Source organism: Oncorhynchus mykiss, chromosome 10, assembly GCF_057628025.1.
Source record: "Oncorhynchus mykiss isolate SJ-2025 chromosome 10, ASM5762802v1, whole genome shotgun sequence".
Classification (NCBI taxonomy): Eukaryota; Metazoa; Chordata; class Actinopteri; order Salmoniformes; family Salmonidae; genus Oncorhynchus; species Oncorhynchus mykiss.
Window position 1 is genome coordinate 49,563,534 of NC_143031.1, and position 23,445 is coordinate 49,586,978.

At 44.0% G+C, this 23,445-nt stretch overlaps 1 protein-coding gene across 1 annotated transcript in view; it reads right to left on the bottom strand.

Moving 5' to 3' along the window:
- LOC110534182 (amyloid-beta A4 precursor protein-binding family B member 3) overlaps positions 1-22,974 on the bottom strand; it is a 29,841-nt gene extending 6,867 nt beyond the window's left edge. Inside the window, exons 1-6 of the mRNA XM_021618901.3 lie at positions 22,488-22,974; positions 8,655-8,842; positions 8,454-8,527; positions 7,007-7,058; positions 6,284-6,430; positions 5,853-5,980 (exon numbers count right to left, since the gene is read on the bottom strand). Coding sequence (XP_021474576.1) covers positions 5,853-5,980; positions 6,284-6,430; positions 7,007-7,058; positions 8,454-8,527; positions 8,655-8,842; positions 22,488-22,536 — 638 coding nt within the window. The 5' untranslated portion in view covers positions 22,537-22,974. The remainder of the gene's footprint in view (positions 1-5,852; positions 5,981-6,283; positions 6,431-7,006; positions 7,059-8,453; positions 8,528-8,654; positions 8,843-22,487) is intronic.
- Between the last annotated feature and the right edge of the window lie 471 nt (positions 22,975-23,445).

Consider the following 23,445-nt stretch of genomic DNA (forward strand, 5'->3'; position numbering starts at 1 on the left):
GATATGTTTATTTTTGAACCATTCCATTGTAGATTTTGTTTGACAGTGTGTTCAGGGTGATGAGCTGTGTTGCTTTTACGCCAAACATAACGTTTTGCATTGTTGCCAAAAAGTTCAATTTTGGTTTCATCTGACCAGAGCACCTTCTTCCACATGTTTGGTGTGTCTCCCAGGTGGCTTGTGGCAAACTTTAAATGACACTTTTTATGGATATCTTTAAGAAATGGCTTTCTTCTTGCCACTCTTCCATAAAGGCCAGATTTGTGCAATATACGACTGATTGGCTGAGTCTCCCACCTCAGCTCTGCATCTCTGCAGTTCATCCAGAGTGATCATGGGCCTCTTGGCTGCATCTCTGATCAGTCTTCTCCTTGTATGAGCTGAAAGTTTAGAGGGACGGCCAGGTCTTGGTAGATTTGCAGTGGTCTGATACTCCTTCCATTTCAATATTATCGCTTGCACAGTGCTCCTTGGGATGTTTAAAGCTTGGGAAATCTTTTTGTATCCAAATCCGTCTTTAAACTTCTTCACAACAGTATCTCGGACCTGCCTGGTGTGTTCCTTGTTCTTCATGATGCTCTCTGCGCTTTTGACGGACCTCTGAGACTATCACAGTGCAGGTGCATTTATACGGAGACTTGATTACACACAGGTGGATTGTATTTATCATCATTAGTCATTTAGGTCAACATTGGATCATTCAGAGATCCTCACTGAACTTCTGGAGAGAGTTTGCTGCACTGAAAGTAAAGGGGCTGAATAATTTTGCACGACCAATTTTTCAGTTTTTGATTTGTTAAAAAAGTTTGAAATATCCAATAAATGTCGTTCCACTTCATGATTGTGTCCCACTTGTTGTTGATTCTTCACAAAAAAATACAGTTTTATATCTTTATGTTTGAAGCCTGAAATGTGGCAAAAGGTCGCAAAGTTCAAGGGGGCCGAATACTTTCGCAAGGCACTGTATATGTCATGTTAATAATAGCTGAGTGAGAGTAACTAAAACAATCAATAGGGGCCCCCTGGAAGTCAGGGCCCCTGGGCACATGCCCTGCACAGCGGATCGGTAGTCGGCCATGATTACTACAAGTTTAGATAGCTGGCTAGACTAACATACCAATAAAAAAAATGTTTTAGCTGATTTGGCTAATTGAGTGACTGTCAGTGACTGACATGGGAGAAAAACTGCTGCACGAGCAAATTTCGAAATTACACTTTGTGAATTCTACTATTCTAACGCTGAGCAGTAATTTGAGAGTGGGGGCCCTTAGTGACCGCTTATGTCGCTTATGCTCGGAGCGGACCCTGCATAATCCACGTCTTTGGTTTGGGTGTAATACAGTAAAAGCGAGGAGTATAGTGCCTTCAGAAAGTACTCACACCCCTTTACCCCCCCCCCCCCCCCAAAAAAAGGGTGTTACAGCCTGAATTTAAAATGTATTAAATTATGATTTTGTGTCACTGGCCTACACACAATACCATATAATGTCAAAGTGAAATATTTTTTTGAAATATTTACAAATATTCATTTAAAGTTAAAAGCTGAAATGTCTCGAGTTAATAAGTAATTCAACCCCTTTGTTATTGCACGCCTAAATACGTTCAGGAGTAAAAATGTGCTGAACAAGTCACATAATAAGTTGCATGGACTCACTCTGTGTGCAAGAATAATGTATAGCTTCTTAAGGATCGGACCCTTTTTTTCAATTTTCGCCTAAAATTACATACACAAATTTAACTGCTTGTAGCTCAGGACCGGAAGCAAGGATATGCATATTCTTGATACCATTTGAAAGGAAACACTTTAAAGTTTTTGGAAATGTGAAATTAATGTAGTAGAATATAACACATTAGTTCTGGTAAAAGATAATACAAAGAAAAAACATGTATTTTTTTTATTTTTTTTACCATCATCTTTGAAATGCAAGAGAAAGGCCATAATGTATTATTCCTGCCCAGGTACAACTTAGATTTTGTCCACTAGACAAAATCTAAGCAGTGTATGTGAAATGTTTGAAACTGATCCAATGAACCATTGCACATCTGTTCAAAATATACCAAGACTGCCCAAATGTGCCTAATTTGTTAATTAATACATTTTCAAGTTCATAATTGTGCACTCTCTTCAAACAATAGTATGGTATTATTTCACTGTATTAGCTACTGTAAATTGGACACTGCAGTTAGATTAACAAGAATTTAAGCTTTCTGCTCAAATCAGAAAGTTGGTTGATGGTTGAAGATATCCCTCTAGTGGTGTAGGGGCTGTGCTTTGGCAAAGTGGGTGGGGTTATATCCTTCCTGTTTGGCCCTGTCCGGGGGTGTCCTCGGATGGGGCCACAGTGTCTCTTGACCCCTCCTGTCTCAGCCTCCAGTATTTATGCTGCAGTAGTTTATGTGTCGGGGGGCTAGGGTCAGTTTGTTATATCTGGAGTACTTCTCCTGTCCTATTCGGTGTCCTGTGTGAATTTAAGTGTGCTCTCTCTAATTCTCTCTTTCTTTCTCTCGGAGGACCTGAGCCCTAGGACCATGCCTCAGGACTACCTGACATGATGACTCCTTGCTGTCCCCAGTCCACCTGGCCGTGCTGCTGCTCCAGTTTCAACTGTTCTGCCTCATTATTATTGGACTGGTCATTTATGAACATTTGAACATCTTGGCCATGTTCTGTTATAATCTCCACCCGGCACAGCCAGAAGAGGACTGGCCACCCCACATAGCCTGGTTCCTCTCTAGGTTTCTTCCTAGGTTTTGGCCTTTCTAGGGAGTTTTTCCTAGCCACCATGTTTCTACACCTGCATTGCTTGCTGTTTGGGGTTTTAGGCTGGGTTGGGTTGGGTTTCTGTACAGCACTTTGAGAAATCAGCTGATGTAGGTCTATACAAAAATATTTGATTTGATTTGATTTGATTTGATACTGCATGTCTATGGCCTGAAATATTTTCTTTGTTACTTACAACCTCATGCTAATCGCATTAGCAGCCTGCGTTAGCTCAACCGTCTTGTGGAGGGGGGGGGGGGGGGGGGGGCTATCCCATTGAAGTTAACATAATATTTACATAATATTTTAATGACTACCTCATCTTTGTACCCCACACATACAATTATCTGTAAGATCCCTCAGTCAAGCAGTTAATTTCAAACACAGATTTAACCACAAAGATCAGAGAGTTTTTCCAATGACTCGCAAAGAAAGGCACCTATTGGTAGATCTGTAAAAGTAAAAAAAAACAGACATTTAATATCCATTTGAGCATGGTGATGTTATTAATTACACTTTGGATGGTGAATCAATACAAACAGTTACTACAAAGATACAGGCGTCATTCCTAACTCAGTTGCCGGAGAGGAAGGAAACTGCTCAGGGATTTCACCATGAGGCCAATGATGACTTTAAAACATTTACATAGCCTAATGGCTGTGATAGGAGAACACTGAGGATGGATCAAGAAAATTGTAGTTACTCCACAATACTAACCTAAATGACAGAGTGAAAATAAGGAAGCCTGTTCAGAATAAAAATATTCCAATACATGCATCCTGTTTGCAATAAGGCATTAAAGTAAAACTACAAAAAACTAGTCAAGGAAATTAACTTAATGTCCTGAATACAAAGTGTTATGTTTGGGCCAAATCCAACAAAACACATTACTGAGTACCACCCTTCATATTTTTAAGCATGGTGGTTGCTGCATCATGTTATGGGTATGCTTGTCATCGGCAAGGACTAGGGAGAGCTAAGCACAGGCAAAATCCTAGAGGAAAACCTGGTTCAGTCTGCTTTCCAACAGACACTGGGAGACAAATTCACCTTTCAGCTGGACAATAGCCCAAAACACAAGGCTTACCAAGACGACATTGAATGTTCCGGAGTGGTATAGTTACATTTTTTTTACTTAAATTGTCTTGAAAATCTATGACAAGAATTGAAAATAACTCTTCAACAATGAACTTGACAGTGTTTGAAGAATTTTTAAAAGAGTAATGTGCAAATATTGTACAATCCAGGTGTGCAAAGCTCTTAGAGACTTACACAGAAAGACTCACACCAAAGGTGATTCTAATATGTGTGTTAGAAGGGGTGTGAATACTTATGTAAATTAGATATTTCTGTATTTATGGGATATTGCCTGTAGATGGGTGAGAACAAATATACATTTAATCCATTTTGAATTCAGGCTGTACCACAACAACATGTGGAATAAGGCAAGGGGAATACTTTCTGAAGGCACTGTATATGGGGAGTATTTGTCATAGCGAAAGGTGCGACTTTACAGTTTAACTCAGACTGGCAGAGTAGAAAGGAGTGCAACTTGGCTCAGGGGAGCTGATCAATTGGACACGACCCAGCAATCTATCCTGGTCCATTCGTCAAAAGAAAAAGAAGCCCATTCAACTGTAGTAGAAAACCTGTGAGATGAACATTGAGATACACACTGTAAGATACACATTGATGCATCCTCCACTTGGCTCTCAAAGGAATGCAATCACTATGGCTTCTAATTGATTCAAATGCAGTTTGAGCTGAATTTACCTCAGGTACCCCTGTATACCATTATGAATCTCACTTTATAGATCAATCATCAGCAGTAATATTTTGGCAAGACAACCGCCTGGGATAGTACTGAGTGGGCATTTTGTTGTGAGACAAGGACAGAACAGCACATTGCATAAGAAACAAGGGTCACTACAAGTCGAGAAGGAAATAGACAGGGGTTCCTTTGAACATGCATGAGAAACAGGGCAGGCATTCACATACAGTACATTACATGTCGACAGAAGCACGTTACATTATCGATGAGACACTAGAGCATGACTACAGAAACTACACAGAAGCTTCCCGAGGCACCAAGCGTTCACTTGCGACCATGATGCAAGCTGTCAAAGTCACAAATGGCACGTCAACAGAAAATGAGTTGACCAAGAAGAGAGTGATTACCTGTCTCTGTTTTCATGAGTGGCAGTTAAAAAAAAGAAAGAAAGTTCATTATTACAACTACTTCAAATATGAGACAAAACTCTTGCATTGGTTTACAACTATGATCATAACACAATATAGCGTACCGTGTGTAAAAATGTCACACCTATATATTGACTTATTTTCAGTAGTTTCAGTCTTGGATTTTTCAAATCCTTAGCATTTTCTATCATTGTCACGTTTCTTCCTCGGGGCTATTCCATTCTACTTAGATGTAGTTCCACTGACACTGCCATCAGATCAATGCCTGAATGTTCTCCACCAAGAGCGTAGACGAAAATATAGCTGCCCTCAAATCCTCTCAACATGAGCACCCCTGTGTATTACAATAGGCCATAAACACCTGTGACCCAGAAGAACTAACCTTACCCAAGGCTGTATAGCCCATAAAAAAACAATATCATATAAATAATTGACTTTCTTCACTCAATGGAATATTTCCATGTCATCAAGTATACACAATAACAACAACTTTGAACAGTCTTTCCTGACCGAACAACCCAAGAGCATTGTGCTTAGTTGGTCAGTTCACCATATTATACCGTGTTTCAAAATGTAACTACAGATATTTTCATCTCTTGTAGACAGGATGGAACGTGTAGGATAATGAGCAGCACTGGTTCCGTTGCTTGAGTTTTCGTCACTGAATATTTGTACATATCAGGGCGGGGGAACTTCGCACGTGTGGTGAAATTAGCTATGGCTGAGAGTTTACTTTTGCGAGGGGGGGGGGAGACTTCGTAAACCGGAACTCCCAATTTCGAACACCTATGGACCCTGAAATAAATCACAAAGCTGACCAAATTAGGTGATATTTTCATTCTGGGAGAGAGGAGTGGGGGTATTTGCCCATACGATCCCCAGGTTGGCCCACCTGCCGTTGTTGCATCCCACGCCCCACACACGGATGTTGATGATAGGTTGGCAGTGGATAAGGCTGCGGTCCACTGGGTCCATCAGGCTAAGGGTGTCCTTCTTCAGCACCATCATCATGTCCTGGCCCTGGGAGAGACAGAGGTGACAAGGTGGGGGGGGCTTCAGTGGAACTGCTTTATGGTGGCAGTAAGGGTAATCTGGCCTGCAAGCAAACTGCAAGCTCACATGTACTGGACCAGACCCAAGGTCGTATGAGGTACTGAGGGTTCTCAAAGCTACTAATGGTTTCATTTAAAGGAGTAACGCACAATAAACAATTGCACAATGAGCCATGTACTGCTTTCCAAAATAGACCAAACTAAAACAAAACCTAATAAACAAGTAATGTTACTGTATTCTACTTCACCACCCACCATTACTCCCTCTTACCTCTCCCCAGGCGCCTAGTGCATCGCGGCCCTCAGCCTTGCTGCTGGACAGCTGCTGGATGCAGTTATTGACAGCCAGACTGCTCTTCCCCGGGGTCAGCTCCTCCTCTGGGATCTCCACCCAGCCCAGTGAGCGCACCGCAAAACACTGACCAAGACAACCACACCACGCCAACAGGGCCCAGGAGGCAGCGGAAAGGAGTGGATGGTAGAGATGAGGAGGAGGCAGAAAGAAAAGATAATGAGCAGAGAGTGTCAGAGAGAGATGTGCCTGGATGCGCAGTGTTTTTCCGATCATATGCAGTATAAAAGGTTATAAGTGTCTTCGGGCATCTACAGTATATCAACATGATGCATCCACGAAATGCATTTAGCGACATTCAATCACTACTGCTCCTCACTGTGACTTCAAAGATAACTCTCACATCCTTTTAGTGGACATGGTCTATGAACTCCTCTAAGAGCTGCCTAGCCTGGGCCAGAAAAACAACTATCGACCAGGGCTTGCATAAAAAAAAAAAAGGTGTCCTCTTTTAACCCTCAGCGAATAAATGACGGCAAATACGGTTAAGAGTTCTGATTCAGCTAGAATGCATGAAAAAAACAAAAAAACGTTTTACAATAAGCTGACGAAAAATGGACAAATCTGGTGTTATGGATGTTATTGGTCAGAACATGCTGTGCTGCAGAAGGAGAGGGATTTGGACACCGTAGCCCACTCTACCTTGGAGTCAGGATCCATGTTGGTGCAGAAATAATCGTCCTGCCAGGAGATCCTGTGGGAGATTAGCAGAACAGTCAAATTACATGAAGGATTACCACCACGACAGCACAAATGACACGGTAGCCTTTTCTGCATCCCTCACTGCTGCCCCGGATGATGCTGTGTGGAATATTGTGTTGTATGTCACCATCTCGTCCTTTGTTGATCTGTTTTGTGTTTGACTTTGAAAGTAAAGCCCTTGCCTGCCACTGATGGAAACAGCTGTTGAGTGAGCAGTGGATGACAAAAACAAAGAGAGAGCTGGTTTGATTGCCTTCATTGCGGACTGACTCAGAGGTGGAGTTCTCATTAGCCCTCTGATACAGCTGACTGGAGACAATCCCAAGAGGCTGCTATTCCTGCAACCAGGAGCCCACTGAGTCAAGACTCTCCCTCCCTTTCCATTGCACTCTTTGGTGAAGCAGAGTAGGATGTGATTATGTCCATTATAAGACCTATGGATTTCTTGATGCTGTGCTCAGTGAGCTGAGTTTCACTATTCTCCGCCATCTCTGCCCATACAGAATGTTAAGCTCCCAGGTGTCAAATGCACCCTGATTCTACACATGACCACTGCAGCAGAGACTGTGTTTAACGGTGGATTCAACAACCTCTACATGTTACAGGACACAGTGCCAGAATAACTGGTGATAATTGAATTGTTGTGCGCTTTTGCCCGTAATGGTATAAGCAAGGCAAGGCATATGTAATGTTAAAGAACTTATGAACAACCATCCAGGTGATTTGACCAAACAGGTTGTACCTTGCTTTAGGCTAAAGAAACCTTAGAATACTGGTTTGTGTGACAGATGGTTTAGACTTATCTTCAGGCACTATATTGGATAGATCCCCCCCCCCCCCCCCCCACCCCACCGCAATTGCCTGTATGTATTCAGATTATGGCACAAAGGCTGGACTGTAACGATATGCCGTAGTGGTTGTATCATCTGCACATGACGTCTCAAAGAACTTATCCATTCCCGATAAGGCAGGGGACAGATCTGGCCTCTGCTCAGAACACAGACAATTGAATAATGGGTGTTGTTCCAGGAGGCATAGGGATATATGTGGTCTGCCACATTCCCGGGCCAGTGAAGCCATCATGAGCCCTTTTGCCATCAAAACAGATTCAAAGAGAGAGAATACATCCCATGCACTAACCCTCTCATTTGATTTACACAATCAACGTCTTTTATTTCAAAGCGCTCCCTAAGCATCCGGATCTGCAGGTGATACAAATGTACCTCATCGACCCGTTAACCTTGTAGAATAACTTTGGCACGGAGCTTAATTGTGTCGTACTCAATACTCTACCATGGATGGCCTGAACGAGTTTGTAACAAGGCTACAGTACTTGTGAAGGTGAATGAGTGTTGGTGTGGGTCTGCAGAGGATTTTGAAGGAGTACCTGTCATTTACGGAGGCCACTGGGCTCTCTGTCAGCCTTGCCCTTGAGCCACGTCTGCCACCAGCCTCCAGGCTCTGGAAAATAGGACATGGGACATTATTAGAGGTGTGATCCTTTCCTCTCTGATGAAATCACATCCAGAATAAAGCAGCCAAAGTCAAACAGCAGGACTGAACTGTGTTTTGAAATTGAAACCCTAACCTTGAGGTCCGTGGCAGTGACGCCATTGACGGCGCTCTGGTCCTCCTCATTGCTGTAGGATGGGTGCTGCCATTGTGTGGTGCCTGTAGGCACGTGCCAGTAGTAGGTGCCAGTGCTGTCCCGGATGGTGCGCCACCCTGACGGCAGGTCAGTGTCCAGATCAAGACTCGGGTCGTTCCAGATGTTGTCTGAAGAACACAGAAGGGATCCCAACGGTGAGAGGCGAAAGCAAGTAAGCTTAATGAATGTGCCCATGACCAATATTACAGTGCATTTGGTGTCACATGAATGAAGTGATGAGGACGATAATAACAGTAGTTTCAGATCTATATATTTCATTATGTTCATAATGGTAGCTGGACGTAGCACAAACACAGCTCTGAGGTCCATCGTACCCAGGGGGCTGCATCCCATCGGCATCTAGCGTTAGCCTAACCCAGTCTGAAGCCCAGGTCAGCCACACGGCTGACCTTACTCTCCACAGCCTGGCAACATGCTAATTCTGTCAAATGCCAGATCGGAATTCGGAGCAGTCCCTCTGCATCACAGCTGGCTAGCAATAGCTACAGTGTCTGAGGCTCGACTCCTTTGTTTTCTCCTAATTCTGAAAATGTGATGGAACCGCTTCGAGTTCGGAAAGGGCAAATGATTATGTAACGCACTCACGAAATGACAAATTCTGCACATTAACTCAATGTGCTCAGCTCGAAGGGAGAGCAAGCCGAATAGAGAGGTGGTAAAAAAAAATGTAAGGAGAGAGAGAGAAAGCAAGAAGTGGGTCAGTAGTGACATGAGGGGCTGTGTCCCAAATGGTACCCTATTCCCTGTGTAGTGCACTACTTTTGACCAGGCCACATAGGGAATAGGGTGCCATTTGGGACACCGCCGAGGTCACCTGGCCACGGGTGTCTCTCTCACAGCAGAGTGCCACAGTGGCTGTGTTACCCTCACAGGGGGCACAAAATGAAAATAGAGAGGCTAAATCAAGCATGCAAAAAGCACTGATGCCTATTTTTCTTTATTTCATTCTGGTCTGTCGTTTGTGTGTGTGCGTGACCCAAATGAATTTGACGTGATTTCATGCCTTGTACATCTCATCCCCATTCGTCTGGCTTTTTAACCCTGGTCACCCCTGTGTCTGGCAATGAAAAACAACACCACACATCCCTGGGATAAATAGCATGGGAAGATTATACCCAGGAACAGATCAGCTGAACCCTGCTACAGGGAGAGACAAATCAATAACAGCAGTGTATAAGAGACTGCAGTGTTAGAGAGAGATGGAGGCAGAACTCTTCGGTCTTCGTGGATGCTTCTATAGGCAGGCAGGCGGGCGGGCAGGCCTCCTGGGCTTGGATGACACTACTATTCAATACATTTCACAGTCTGATTGACGGGTCAGTGCACCATCTCCGGGGCGTGATGAAGCTGTGTGAAGAATTAGAACTCATCCCAACCCTGAGGACGAGGCCTCCAGAGGAGACAATTTGGCACAGAGCTCTCCTACTGTAGCCCCCACTCCCATTATTGACCAGTGAGTAATACAGGGGAAGGATTCTAAGAACTAGCATCTGTGGGACATCGTAATGTATGACAGTTTGAAAGAAATTGATATTTTCTGCTTAAAAAAATTGAATGGCAAAGTGCACTTGTCACAAACAACTACTGTATATCAAAGTGGCTGATGCTGTCACTGCTCATACCAGACTAGAGTAGAGCCTTTCTCCCAATTATGCTCCTTGAGATCAGAACAAAGGCTCTGAGCCTATGTGATGTAGCCTAGTCCTAATCCATGTTGCAAAGGTGGGAGACATCTCCTAATGCTGGGTTCTTACCGTTACCCTGGGTTCTTACTTCTATGCTGGGTTTTTACTCCTACGGTGGGTTTGTAGTTTAAGTCAAGCTATTTGGTATTATATAACCTGACACCAGGGCTGATGATGGGTAATCCTCATATCACTAGACCTCAATATGAAAGCCAAAACATAGCGAATCATCGTCTTCCATGCAACTGACCCCATTCACCAAGATAGTGGCACGAATCCTCTCCGGGGTAGCAACATCGTACCGCTCAGACTGCCAACTGTGCAGAGTGAATGTCCAGTCCTTTTGGGATCTATAGAAGACAATGAGAGTTCCAATAGCTCCAATCATGAACCGAACCAAACATTCTTCTGTTCCCACATCGGCTGCAGCAAAGCCTTCTGCTGACAGGCCATTAGCAATGACCGCCCAAATGACTTTTTTTTCGTGTTTTAGGCTGACTAGTTCTTGTGCTGTCAGCATCATGTGACGAAGCACACTTGGGGACAGCCGCTAAAAGAAAAAAATCTTGGTGAAATGGGAAAATCTATCATGTACAGTCTCCACTGTAAAAATGATTTCCAATAACAGATTAAATGTGCCGTGCAATTCCTGTGGTAAGCGAATAGTATTGATGTAACTATTTTGATGTTGACACAGTGCACAAAATAGCCCCTGTTTACAGTTTGCATGGATCTGTAATGGGGCATTTCCATGTAAAAGGACCCCATGAGCACTAACATGTTAAGTTAAAATCTCGTGTCAAATGAAAGCTACAAGTCTACATCTATGAGAAATTAAAGCATTTATACATTTTTCAAAAATGTTCCATCCTAAATATTAAGACTAAGGCAAGGCCTTGATTTCTGGCCAAACAGATGGAAAAAGGGGTCTTGGAAAACATCTACCAGAAAAATATGTTAAAAGATTGTGTTTATACTTGTATTTTTCATTTTGGATAAATGATTTGCTTTCTGTAAGTTTAAGAAAGATTGCCTAGGGTCTTGTCATTCTGTTACAAAAATAACACATCTCATTTCCCTCCTTGGTGAGGAGGGAGTACAAGGGAAGTTCAGAAGTAACAAGGTAGACCTAGTACTGTTATTTTCAGCTCATAACTTAATTCTTTCTCTTTCTGGTGGGCAAAGCAATAGTGAGGTCTCTCTCTCTCCCTCTCTCCCTCCATTTACTGTAACCAGCATCCACTGAGTACCGACAAGACACTGGGTGTTCATTGACATTGAAAAGTAGTTATTTGATATTCCACAGATTTTTTTTTTTTTTTTGGTACCGTCTGGACAGGCTTTCATTTCAATGTCCAGGGTTTGTTTTGATTTTTGGTCTGGTTCAATTTGTCCCAAACAGACGTCCATGACTGGTTCCGATTTCATAGACGTCCTCGTTTGACAAGTTTGGAGAGCGCAGTACATCAGAGCACAGAAGTGTAAAACACAATATAGTAAAGTTTTAAAAAGTTGAGTAAAGTACAGTCCTGTACAATAGAATAGAGTTCAGTAGAGTACACAGAGCACACTAGAGTTGAGTACACTATAAAGAACTGTACTCTTCTGTACTATATTCTACCATTCTGTAGTGTACAGAACTATACTCCACTGTAGTTTGCTGTTCTATTACCATCATTCTGATTCCGGGTGTAAATCCACTTCACTTACTGTAATTCAATAAACAAAACAGATTTTTTTAAAGTCAAGTAATCATGTGTCACAAAGTCCGTAACAGAAAGGGAGACAACGTGGAGATTAGGAATAACAAAAATATATTTATTAACTGAGGTAATGTAAATGCAATTAACAATGTTGTGTGTAGTCAGTAATCAGCAGTGTAAGTGAGTGGTTGCGTGCATAAATGTGATAATGAGGGAGGTTAAAAGGTGCCAAAGCAAACCAACAAAACGGCCACAAAAAATGCCACAGCCAAACTCTATCAGTGTGTCTATATGGATAGAGTCTCAACGAATGGGGAAGAGGTGTATTCATCCCGGGACACACCCGAGCCCAGGTGTGTCCCATTTCGCTGACAACCCTCCAGGTTCCGCCCACCGACAAGGACCTCGGAACACCATACCAGTCACACAAACAAAATACTGCCCTGGATCCTAATAGAATACCCAGCCTGCGTCCCAAATCCATAAGGGGGGGTACGTGTTCACACTTCCTCTTGCCCAGGCCAACCTCATCCTCTCCAGACCTCAGCAACCTTTGCGCACAGGAAGCAACCTTTAAGAGGAAAGAAGAAAACGAGACCAGAAGGGAACAGACAGGAGCGATAGAACAGGACAACACCAAACATAAAATAACAGGGGTCAGTCACGTGGACATTCAGGAACAGGGCGCACGAGACAGCTCGTAGACCGAGTAGTTCAACTGATAAAGGTTCAACTTTTTGGAAAAGAAACCAACAGGCCTCTCGACACCCAGACACACCTGCTTGCAGCAGGACTGCACCTGCCCCACGTGACTCGCATCCACCTGCAAGGTAAATGACAAATCCACGCGAGGAGCAGTCAGCACCGGAGTTGAGGTAAGCAACCTCTTCGCATCTTCAAAAGCCTGTTGACAACGGGAAGACCAGACATAAACGGCCTTAGCTTTCAGCAAATCCGTCAAGCCGACCACAGTAGAGAAGTTCCTAAAAAAAACTACGGTAATAACCAATCATTCCCAAGAAACGCATCAGTTCCTTTTTAGTAGTTGGTGGTGGAAAAGCATCAATAGCTACCACCGTAGCCCCAAACAGGACGTACTTCAGCCTGCCCAACCACCTTCCCAAGATATGTAACGGTCGCCTGAACAAACTCACATTTAGCCAGATTGATCGTAAGGTGACCTGCAGCTAGGCGATCGAACAAGGCTTGAATACGGGACAGATGTTCCTCCCAAGTATCTGCATATATCACTACATCATCCAGATAAACAGCGCACCCGGCCAGACCGGAGACAACCCTGTTCATAAGTCGCTGAAAATTGGCAGGTGCATTACGCAGACCGAAACTCATAACCGAATACAAGTACAGACCAGAGGGTGTAATAAAGGCAGAGATTTCACGTGCCCTACTCGTCAGTGGCACCTGCCAATAGTCCTTTAACAGGTCAAATTTGCTCACAAACTTAGCAGCTCCGACTTGATCAACGCAGTCCTCCATCCGAGGAAGAGGAAATTAATCTGGCTTAGTGACACCGTCTACCTTACAAAATCTGTTTGTCCCATCCGGTTTACTGACCAAGATACAGGGAGGAGTCCAACTGGAGAAAGAAGGCTCTGCTATCTGACTCTCCAGCATGTACCTGACCTCAGTATCCAGACAACGCAGTTTCTCTGAAGAAACTCTATAGAACCACTGACGAATGGGGTCAGCATACCCAACGTCAATATCGTGTTCTATTACGTTTGTAGGTGTATCAGAAAACAAACCTGGAAATCTCTGAATCAGACCGACATCTCTTCCCGCCCATCAACAGGTAGATGAGCGAGAAGGCCGTCTAAAATATCCAGTGTCTCTGAATTTTTCAATCTACCCTGCAGTATGCATTCGTCAGGACCAGGAACTTCCTCCCCATGCACGGACCTAGCATGTCAAGAACCCACCGAAATAACGGTATTTGACCAAAAGAACAGGTTTATCATCCTCTGTAGACTCCCACCGTTCAGTCTCATAGGAACGTGAATAATATAGTTTTAACAGATTTACATGGCACAGTTGGTGTGCTTTTCACCGTTCTGGAATGGCAAGTAACCGTATATGTACCTTGAAACTTGGCTTGAAAAGGAGAACCAACAATTGGCAGCAGAGCAATAACCTGGTCACCTGGACAAAAGTGACGAGGCTCAGTTCGCCGATCAAATATGCCCTTCATCATCTCCTGTGAAGATGATAGCTTCTCTTTAGCCAATTCACCAGCGGCGTACAGGCTTCGCCGGAAATCACACACATAAGATAACAGGGACTGAGGGGGCTCGGGAGACTTCCAGTCATCCTGGAGAACAGATAGAAGTCCACACACCCTGTCCAAACACAAGGTAATTTGAACTGAAACCCGTGCTCTCCGGTGAAACCGCCCTAGCGGCTAACAGTAACCAAGGCAACCCCTCCTCCCAATCCTTATCCATCTCAGTACAATAAGCTCTCAACAAAGACTTAAGTGTTCGATGGAAATGTTCCAGCGCTCCTTGACTCTGTGCGTGATAGGCGCTAGACAAATTGTTTTTAAAATATGGAGCTGTTGGAAAACCTGACCAAACAGATTAGAGGTGAAATTAGATCCTTGATCACTGTGAATGACCTTAGGGATTCCAAACAGTGAGAAAAGTCTGTGCTAAAAGCTTTGACTCAGTTTAGTGGTGATAGACCAGAGAGGATAGGCAGCAGGAAACCTAGTGGTCTGATACATCACAGTCAACAGGTAACTACTACCATTCTTAGAGCGAGGCAGAGGACAAACACAGTCAATAATCAGATACTCAAAAGATTGGCTGAGTACAGGAATAGGAAACAGTAGTGCCGGCTTAGTAGCTAGATTAGGTTTACCAGTTAATTGGCAGGTGTGTTGATGAACTCAGAAACATCCATCTTTAACCTAGGCCAAAATAAATGTCTTAATATGCAATTGTAGGTTTTCCACACCCCCATATGTCCAGCAACGTCATCATGGGAAGTTGTCAACACCAACTCACGAAGCTTAACTGGTACAACAACCTGACTAATAGCCTCCCCCACAAAACAACTACCATGAGAAAATAGCCATGGCCGACATTTCCCAACTGTTCCACAGGCACGCAACTCTTCCAATGTGTGGGTCAGTCCGTTGCTCCTGGATTAGATTGGAGTGGGGTACAGATAACGGGATAACAGGGAAAGTAGTGACAGATTTCTTTGTGCCATTCTCATTAGCCGGCGCAGTGACCAGGTCGCCACGGCTCATAGAACGCGTCACTGCACACGCAGAAAACACCTGTGGGAAACTATGCGCACTCATCAGGAATCCCTACAAATTACGGCTTAGCTGAAACCACTGGAGATGGAAACACGACAGGCCATACACGCTCACCAGCCAAGTTATTCCCAAGGATAACGTCAACACCCTCAATAGGCAACGAAGGACGCACCCCCAAAATTTACCTCACCTTTCGCCAGTCCACAATCCAACATCAGTTTATGGAATGGAACTGATAAGAGTGTTCAAACATATTCCCCTAATTAGAACACTATTCCCCGAATCAGTCTCGGCAGAGAAGGGTAACACAGACTCCAGCACAAACGACTCAGAGGCACCTGTGTCTCAGGATCTTCACTGGCACTAGGTCGTTACTTCCTAACATTGACACAAAACCCACCGTAATGAAAGGTAAATAGTCTGGGTCAATATGGACTTTCACATGCCCCTGGGCATGAGACAGTGTGTCAGGAGTGAACTGATGTGGGACAGACGCTGCTAACGCCATAGGCTTAGATTTAACGTAAGCACTGCATTTACCTTTAACCCTGAGAACCGGACAGTCGTTTTTCCAATGACCTGAACCTTGACAGTAGTGACACTCTTGACCAAAGTCAGCTTTACCACGGGAGTCAGGCTCAACACTAGTTGAATGAAACTCTGCCCGTGAACCAGAGTATCTCGGTGAGCGAGACCCAAATCTCAGTGAACGGTCTCACTCACTCCGAATACAAAATGGCCACAACCAAACTCTATCAGTGTGTCTGCATGGAGAGAGTCTACTCAATGAATGGGGAAGAGGTGCATTTATCCCGGGACACACCCGAGCCCAGGTGTGTCCCATTTCGCTGACGACCCTCCCGGCTCCGCCCACCACATCCTATTAAGGAAAACAAGAGCAAAGAAAAAAAATTGGCAGACAGAGTGGGAGGGTCGTCACACGTCATAGCTGACACCCCAATCTTTCTGCTGACATTTTGGAATCTTACTCCGGAGTGTAAGGACAGGCGCTGGAGATGAGAAGCAGGTACAGGGAGTGAACATTTAATGAAACACGGACATGAAACAGAACACGGACAGCGTCTGGACAGGGGAAACGTAAACGACATTAATGCTGACGTGGGGAACCAACGGAGGAACAAACAGATATAGACGGGGCAATCAACAATGTGAAGAAGTCCAGGTGAGTCCCCTCCCCCCTGGGGCGGCACCTGGCATCCCACCTGGGCGAGCCTGACGGGCTGGCCGAATCATGGGCAATGGACGAGCCGGCTGAGGCGTAGAAGCCCGACGAGCCGGCTGAGGCATGAGGGCCCGACGAGCCGGCTGAGGCGTGAGAGCCCGACGAGCCGGCTGAGGCGTGAGAACCCGACGAGCCGGCTGAGGCGTGAGAGCCCGACGAGCCGGCTGATACGTTTGAGCCGGCTGAGGCATGAGAGCCGGCTGAGGTGTGAGAGCCCGACGAGCCGGCTGAGGCGTGAGAGCCCGACGAGCCGGCTGAGGCGTGAGAGCCCGACGAGCAGGCTGAGGCGTGAGAGCACGACGAGTCGGCTGAGGCGTGCGAGCCAGCTGAGGCGTGAGAGCCCGACGAGCCGGCTGAGGCGTGAGAGCATGATGTGAGGCATGATGTGGGATGGGCGCCTGCCAAGCCAACCGAGACAATAAAACCTCTCGAGCCATCAAAGGCATGGAAGCTATAGATATAGATGGGGCAATCAACAAAGTGAAGGAGTCCAGGTGAGTCCAGGTGAGTCCAATGAGCGCTGAAGCTCATAATGATGGTGACAGGTGTGTTTAAGGAAGGGCAGCCTAGTGCTCGAGGGAGAGCAAGAGCATGGTGACACGGAGAAGATATTTTAGGCACAGGGAGATTTTACTGAAATTCTTTCTCCCAACTTTGCATCTGCACAGTTCTTCCAGTAAATGTGTTTTTGTGTAAAATGTTCAGTGTAAATTGTTAAAAGTAGTCCTTCTGCATAGAGTTGTACGGTTTGTTAAACTTTGAAGTCAACATTTTTAGTTTGGGAATACAATTCGAAATGAAAAATCTGAGTCTCCGCACCAACGGCTTTCCTGACTCAGAGGGCTTTCTATTGAATAGTGGAGTTCATGAAGTCCGTGAAGTATTAGGGTATTGTCTCAGCACCAATGACACAGGGGAGTAATAATTAAGTCTGTGGTTGGTCATCTCTGAAGTAATATATGTCATCGCCATGCTATTTTGAACCAGTTCCTGTCTATTATCATAAATAATCTCCTCTATAGCATGGCTTATCTTCCACCGCACTACTTAGTGATCTGATGTAAGTGAAGCCTCCATCATGACTTCCATTGTAGTACTAAGCTTCTGTCCATGGATTGTACTGATCAATAAGGTGAAAAGGTGTACGTGTTCCAATCGCACAGAAGGTAAGATACACATGCATTTCCTACAGTTTTACTTAGTGTCGGGAGTAGAGAGCAGATTGCAGACTCGTGAAAGTGTGCCATACAGCAGTGAATCTCCAGCAGAGGGTGTTAGTGAATTATTGATGAATCCCAGAGTCTGCACTGCGTGATCAGTCCCTATAGCAACTCCTGCTGTAAACCAGCTGATCCAATGAGCTAACAGGGGAACAGACATTCGCGTGATATTGTTGTTGTGTGCGCCACGGTGCAAGTGCATTAGATTGATGCATGCGCATGAATGTGACTGCTATTCCCGCGACAGGCAGAAATGAGCTAGTCCACCATGCGGTATCCGCCATAGCTTTGTCAGAGTTGCCTTTACTCATTGGTGCCAGTCTGCACTTGAGAGGTGTTCCTAAGTATTTTGTTACATTGATTTTGGTAGGCGTTTATTTAATTATGGTCCCCGTTCAAATAACTCAAGTCTCCATTGTGACTAAGTGGATGTAGGGACGCTGTGTTTCTATGGGGGAGGGTGTACAGTACAGTCCTCGCCCCCCTTGTTATTGTCACTGATGAGTGACTATCTACTCTACTCTAGATACAGATACACACTTGAGTCTCTCAACACACGTTTGGACTGAGCCTGTTACCAAAGCACTCCAAAATGGCCAATCAAGACCGAGCCGCAGATTGCGCTCCCTTACGAGGCTGTAAACAGCTGTAATTGAGCAGTCGTGATGGCAGTGATTGCAGTCGGGTAGCTCTCTCTGCCCAGAATTGCCCCTTACACTAAAGAATGGGGAACGAGTAACTGGGACAGCAAATGGAATATTGAAGCATAATGGGGATTTAGAAATGAGAGCTACGATTAAAAATAGAGAAAGAATGTAGAATATGTTTATAACAATGTAAAACACCTGTGCTGTAGACTAGAGACAAAGACAAAGTGAGACCAGAAATTACATTATGCAGAGAGAATTAAGTAGAGACTATAAATAACAGTAATATAATAAACTGTAGAGAGAGAGAGAGAGAGAGAGAGGGGGTGGGGGGAGAGAGAGACTACAGTACATCTGGAGGAGAGAGAGTAATCCCAATGGTGCGCCTGTGCAAGGTCAGAGCTGGGCTCTATCTGCCAGAGGGATTATGGGCCAGAGTGGATCACAACTTCAATCTGGGATTCAGCTCTCAATCCGGGAGCAGGACGGCTATATCCTTTTTTTACCAGCCATGCCAGGCACCCCTTGACGAGTTGTAGATCTGAAGCCTATGTGCCAACCCAACCCAAACATGGACAGCATGACAACGAAAGTCAGATAAATTCATTCAAAACATACTGTACAGCTATGGGACCAGTTTTATGTTCCGCAGGGTGCTATTAAAACTCCATTCCCCACCCTAACCCCCTCCAACCCTGCAGGATAATGTGTATACGATGCTAACATTAGACAATACAATTTTCCAATAAACTACTGACACAGTGTCCCTGTTTACATGTACCATGCTCAGCATAAGGATGACGCTCTCTACCTCTCCATTTCTCTCCCGCCGCCTCTTTCGAGGGGAATTATTTTGGGAGCAATGACGTAACCAGTCAAGGCAGACGCTTTGTTTGAGGAACCTGTGGTGTTTGGGCTTATGAATGGGGTGGAAAGTTGATAGCAAAAAAAGGCACAACAAATGTACAAGCCTTCGATAGCCTCCAGAGAAGATATGAACAGTGTTGTTGCTCAACAATATGCATTGGACTTGACATTTAATTCATCATTGCTTACAATACTATACTGTCGAATAAATCATTTTTGGTAATATCAACATTTTAGTCAACAAAAGTATAATGGACTCTCCATTGACTCTGCTCTCCTTTGTGCCTGCTGCCTACTGTGCTATGCATTACCCTCCATAATAAAAACCAGCCACTCCTAACGCCAGGAGAGCAACAGTTACCACGACAACGCCAAGTCACATGGCAGCCCACACAGTCACCAAGGTGAACAACACATCCTGTCCTCTGTAAATAAGAGCTCTGGGCTTGATTTTGTTTACTGTGTGTGGGGAGAGAGGAACACTCAACCTTCGTCTCTCCCGAGCCCGTACGGGAGTTGTAGCGATGAGACAAGATAGTAGCTACTAAACAATTGGATACCATGAAATTGGGGAGAAAAAGGGTAAAAAAATAAAAAATTCCAAGAATTACATAAAGATCAGTGGCAAACATACGATGCACAGAAGTTTAACCAGCCATGCAATGGAGAGTAGAATTAATGTCGGCTCTCCGGGAACACAGAGTAAAAGGGCAAACTGTAAAAAAAAAAAAAAAACATTGTCTCAAGTAGAGGTCGACCGATTAATCGGAATGGCCGATTAATTAGGGCCGATTTCAAGTTTTCATAACAATCGGTATTCTGCATTTTTGGACACCGATCATGGCCGATTACATTGCACTCCACGAGGAGACTGCGTGGCAGGCTGACTACCTGTTATGTGAGTGCAGCAAGGAGCCAAGGTAAGCTGCTAGCTAGCATTAAACGTATCTTAGAAAAAACAATCAATCTTAACATAATCACTAGTTAACTACACATGGTTGATGATATTACTAGTTTATCTAGCTTGTCCTGCATTGAATATAAACAATGCGGTGCCTGTTAATTTATCATTGAATCATTTATTATCGAATCACATCCAATAGTCAAAGGTATATCAAATACAAATGGTATAGAGAGAAATAGTCCTATAACAACTACAACCTAAAACCTCTTACCTGGGAATATTGAAGACTCATGTTAAAAGGAACCACCAGCTTTCATATGTTCTCATGTTCTGAGCAAGGAACTTAAAAGTTAGCTTTCTTACATGGCACATATTGCACTTTTACTTTCTTCTCCAACACTTTGTTTTTGCATAATTTAAACCAAATTGAACATGTTTTATGATTTATTTGAGACTAAATAGATTTTTATTAATGTATTATATTAAGTTAAAATACAAGTGTTCATTGTTCATTCAGTATTGTTGTAATTGTCATTATTACAAACATATATATACAAATCGGCCGACTGATCTGTATCGGCTTTTTTTGGTTCCTCCAATAATCGGCATCTGAGTTGAAAAATCATAATCGGTCAACCTCTACTCTCAAGGGCGTAATGATCCCATAATGACGTGTGAGCAAGAACACCTAGTAACACTGATATATGAAACTGTTTAGAAGCAACAGACAGATACATCACTGATTGTGAAATCCCCACCATCGCCAATATTATCATGAAAGTTCACCCAAAGTACAAAATTACATATTGGTTGATTGACCCTGTAAGCAGTCTATAGACAAGGTATGACAGCAATCCATGTTTTGGTTTAGTTTCCCCGTCACAAAGGTTTAGCATTTGTGGAGACAAATCCCAGTCAAGTCATGGTACCGATATTAGCACTTCTCGCGCATCATGTTCAAATCATCTATAAATGATTTTATTTGAGCTGCACAATACATGTTAAATACTTTGGGATGATTTGGAAATGACGCGCAAAAAAATGCTATTGACTTGAATTGTATTTGTGCCATGACTTGAATAGAGAGAAATAGTAATGGCTTTTTTTTTGTGTAGGCACTAACTCTGCCGTGATTCGTTTGACAAAGCCTATGGGTAAGTGAATGCCGTTTTTGGATAAATCCCGAAAATAAGGTATGTGGTAAACACAGGCTTAGAAGATATTATTCCTTTGGTCTATGAGACAATCTTCATCAGCAAACATCACATTCAGTGAATTTTGACGCATGTATGAATTTGTTTTAAAAAAAGCTCATAAAGGACATAAAGGCTTCATAATTCCTAAAGGTCAGGTTAACTGACTGATATTATCTCATGAAACAAAATGTATAAGATCTCCTAAGCCTGTGTTAACCTCAGACCTTATTTTCGGTGTTCATCCCTAAACCCTATTCTTTCTCATTAATTTTCCCCATAGGGATGGCTGAACGAACTAGAGGTAACTAATTTCCGGATTTAAGGACTACAAACTGGCAAACTCTATGGGATTTGTTTCCACAAATGCTACAACGTTAGCATTTGGAAACAGTGCCAGGGAAACTAAACCAAAAGCATGGTCTGCTGTAGACTGCTAACAGGGTAAGGAAACTAATGCTATCCTTTGAATTCAAAGCTAAATACAAAAATAATCCATAGATCAAAAATGTTCTTTGTCTAATGGAAGCACTCTAGTTCACTACCTGAACTTTCAACAAACACACAATCGCACAACTCAACCTTAATAACCCTTCAAACTTTCCGACAGGGAGCGTTGGGACGGTAACAGAGAGGTCGCTAGTTCAAATCCCCGAGCTGACAAGGTGAGGAAAAAAACACCTTTACATTGCACACATGCGTATAATACACACGTTTACATGTGTGAAACAAGACAAATATAAGCACCCGCCAAATTATTATTATTATGTATTTCCAGTTTCACTCTACGAAGTGTGTGGGACAGAATGCCTGGCCGGCCCTACATGACACAACACCTGTAGTTGAGCCTGTCTACCAGTGAAAATCAGATGATGAGCTCACCCCAGTACCTACTGCACTCACTACTCCTCGGCCGGCCGTCTCCTCTCCCTCTGAGGAACAAGGGACGAGGCGAGAAAAAGGTCTGGATGAGCCCAGGACAGTGTGTGTGTGTGTTTACTCACCGTCATAATTGACTATGATGATGGCGAGCATGTAATCCTTCCCCAGCATGCTGATAGGTGTTCCTTCCTTCCTGGCCGACCTGGCTTAGCTGCACCACATTCCCGTACCAAAATGTCCTGATGTCGCCAGGACAACTCTTCCCCGAACACACTCGTTACAACTGCACACAGCGCCAAGCGTCAAGGGACACACTCACATGCCAAGAGGATTCAAAATATCTTTCTTTCTCTGTCTGACTCTCTGTGCAAGCCCCGTCCCGGGAACTCTCGGGAGTCTTCTCCGTCCGTCTTGCTGATCTCTTTCTCTCTCTATCCTGCGTCTCTATCTCTTTATCTGTGCTGGAGGGATGCTGTTTGTTTCACTGCTGCTGCCTTTCGTTTCGCTCTCTTTGTACTGCGCTCAGCGGTGCCTGCAGCTTCCGCCACTCCCCCTCCTCCTTCTCCCCACCCCTTACCTATCTTTCTCACACGCTCAAGCTTTTCTATCGCTCTTCCTCTTTCTCTCCCTGCCTCTCTGGTTGTCCCCTGTCTCTCGGTGCCTTAAAAGGACTGCTGAGGCCGAGAAAAGGCACTAAGGACAAAGGCACAGTGCAGACCAGCAAACAGACCCAAAAAGCATGTTTTTTCTAGAAGAAATACATTACTACAGTTATATGGAGACCAACAAGAGGGCAATAATACACAAATCAAAACAAACGTGCTTTCTCGAAGGGTGAATGCGACTGGTGTAGCCTATCGAGTATTTGTGTAGTGAGGGAGTCGTAATAGGGTTCAATTCAACTTGAGATGGGATGCCTCTCTGTGTAAAAGGGGTGTCTCAGGAAGATTAGAGACATAAATCTGCCCCTCGCAAAGAACCTGCATCTGCCAAGCCCTACTCTTAAAAATATATGAGAAGGGACACTTTGAGAGTGCTTTTCATAGCAACGCCAGCAACATCACAGAATACAGGATGATT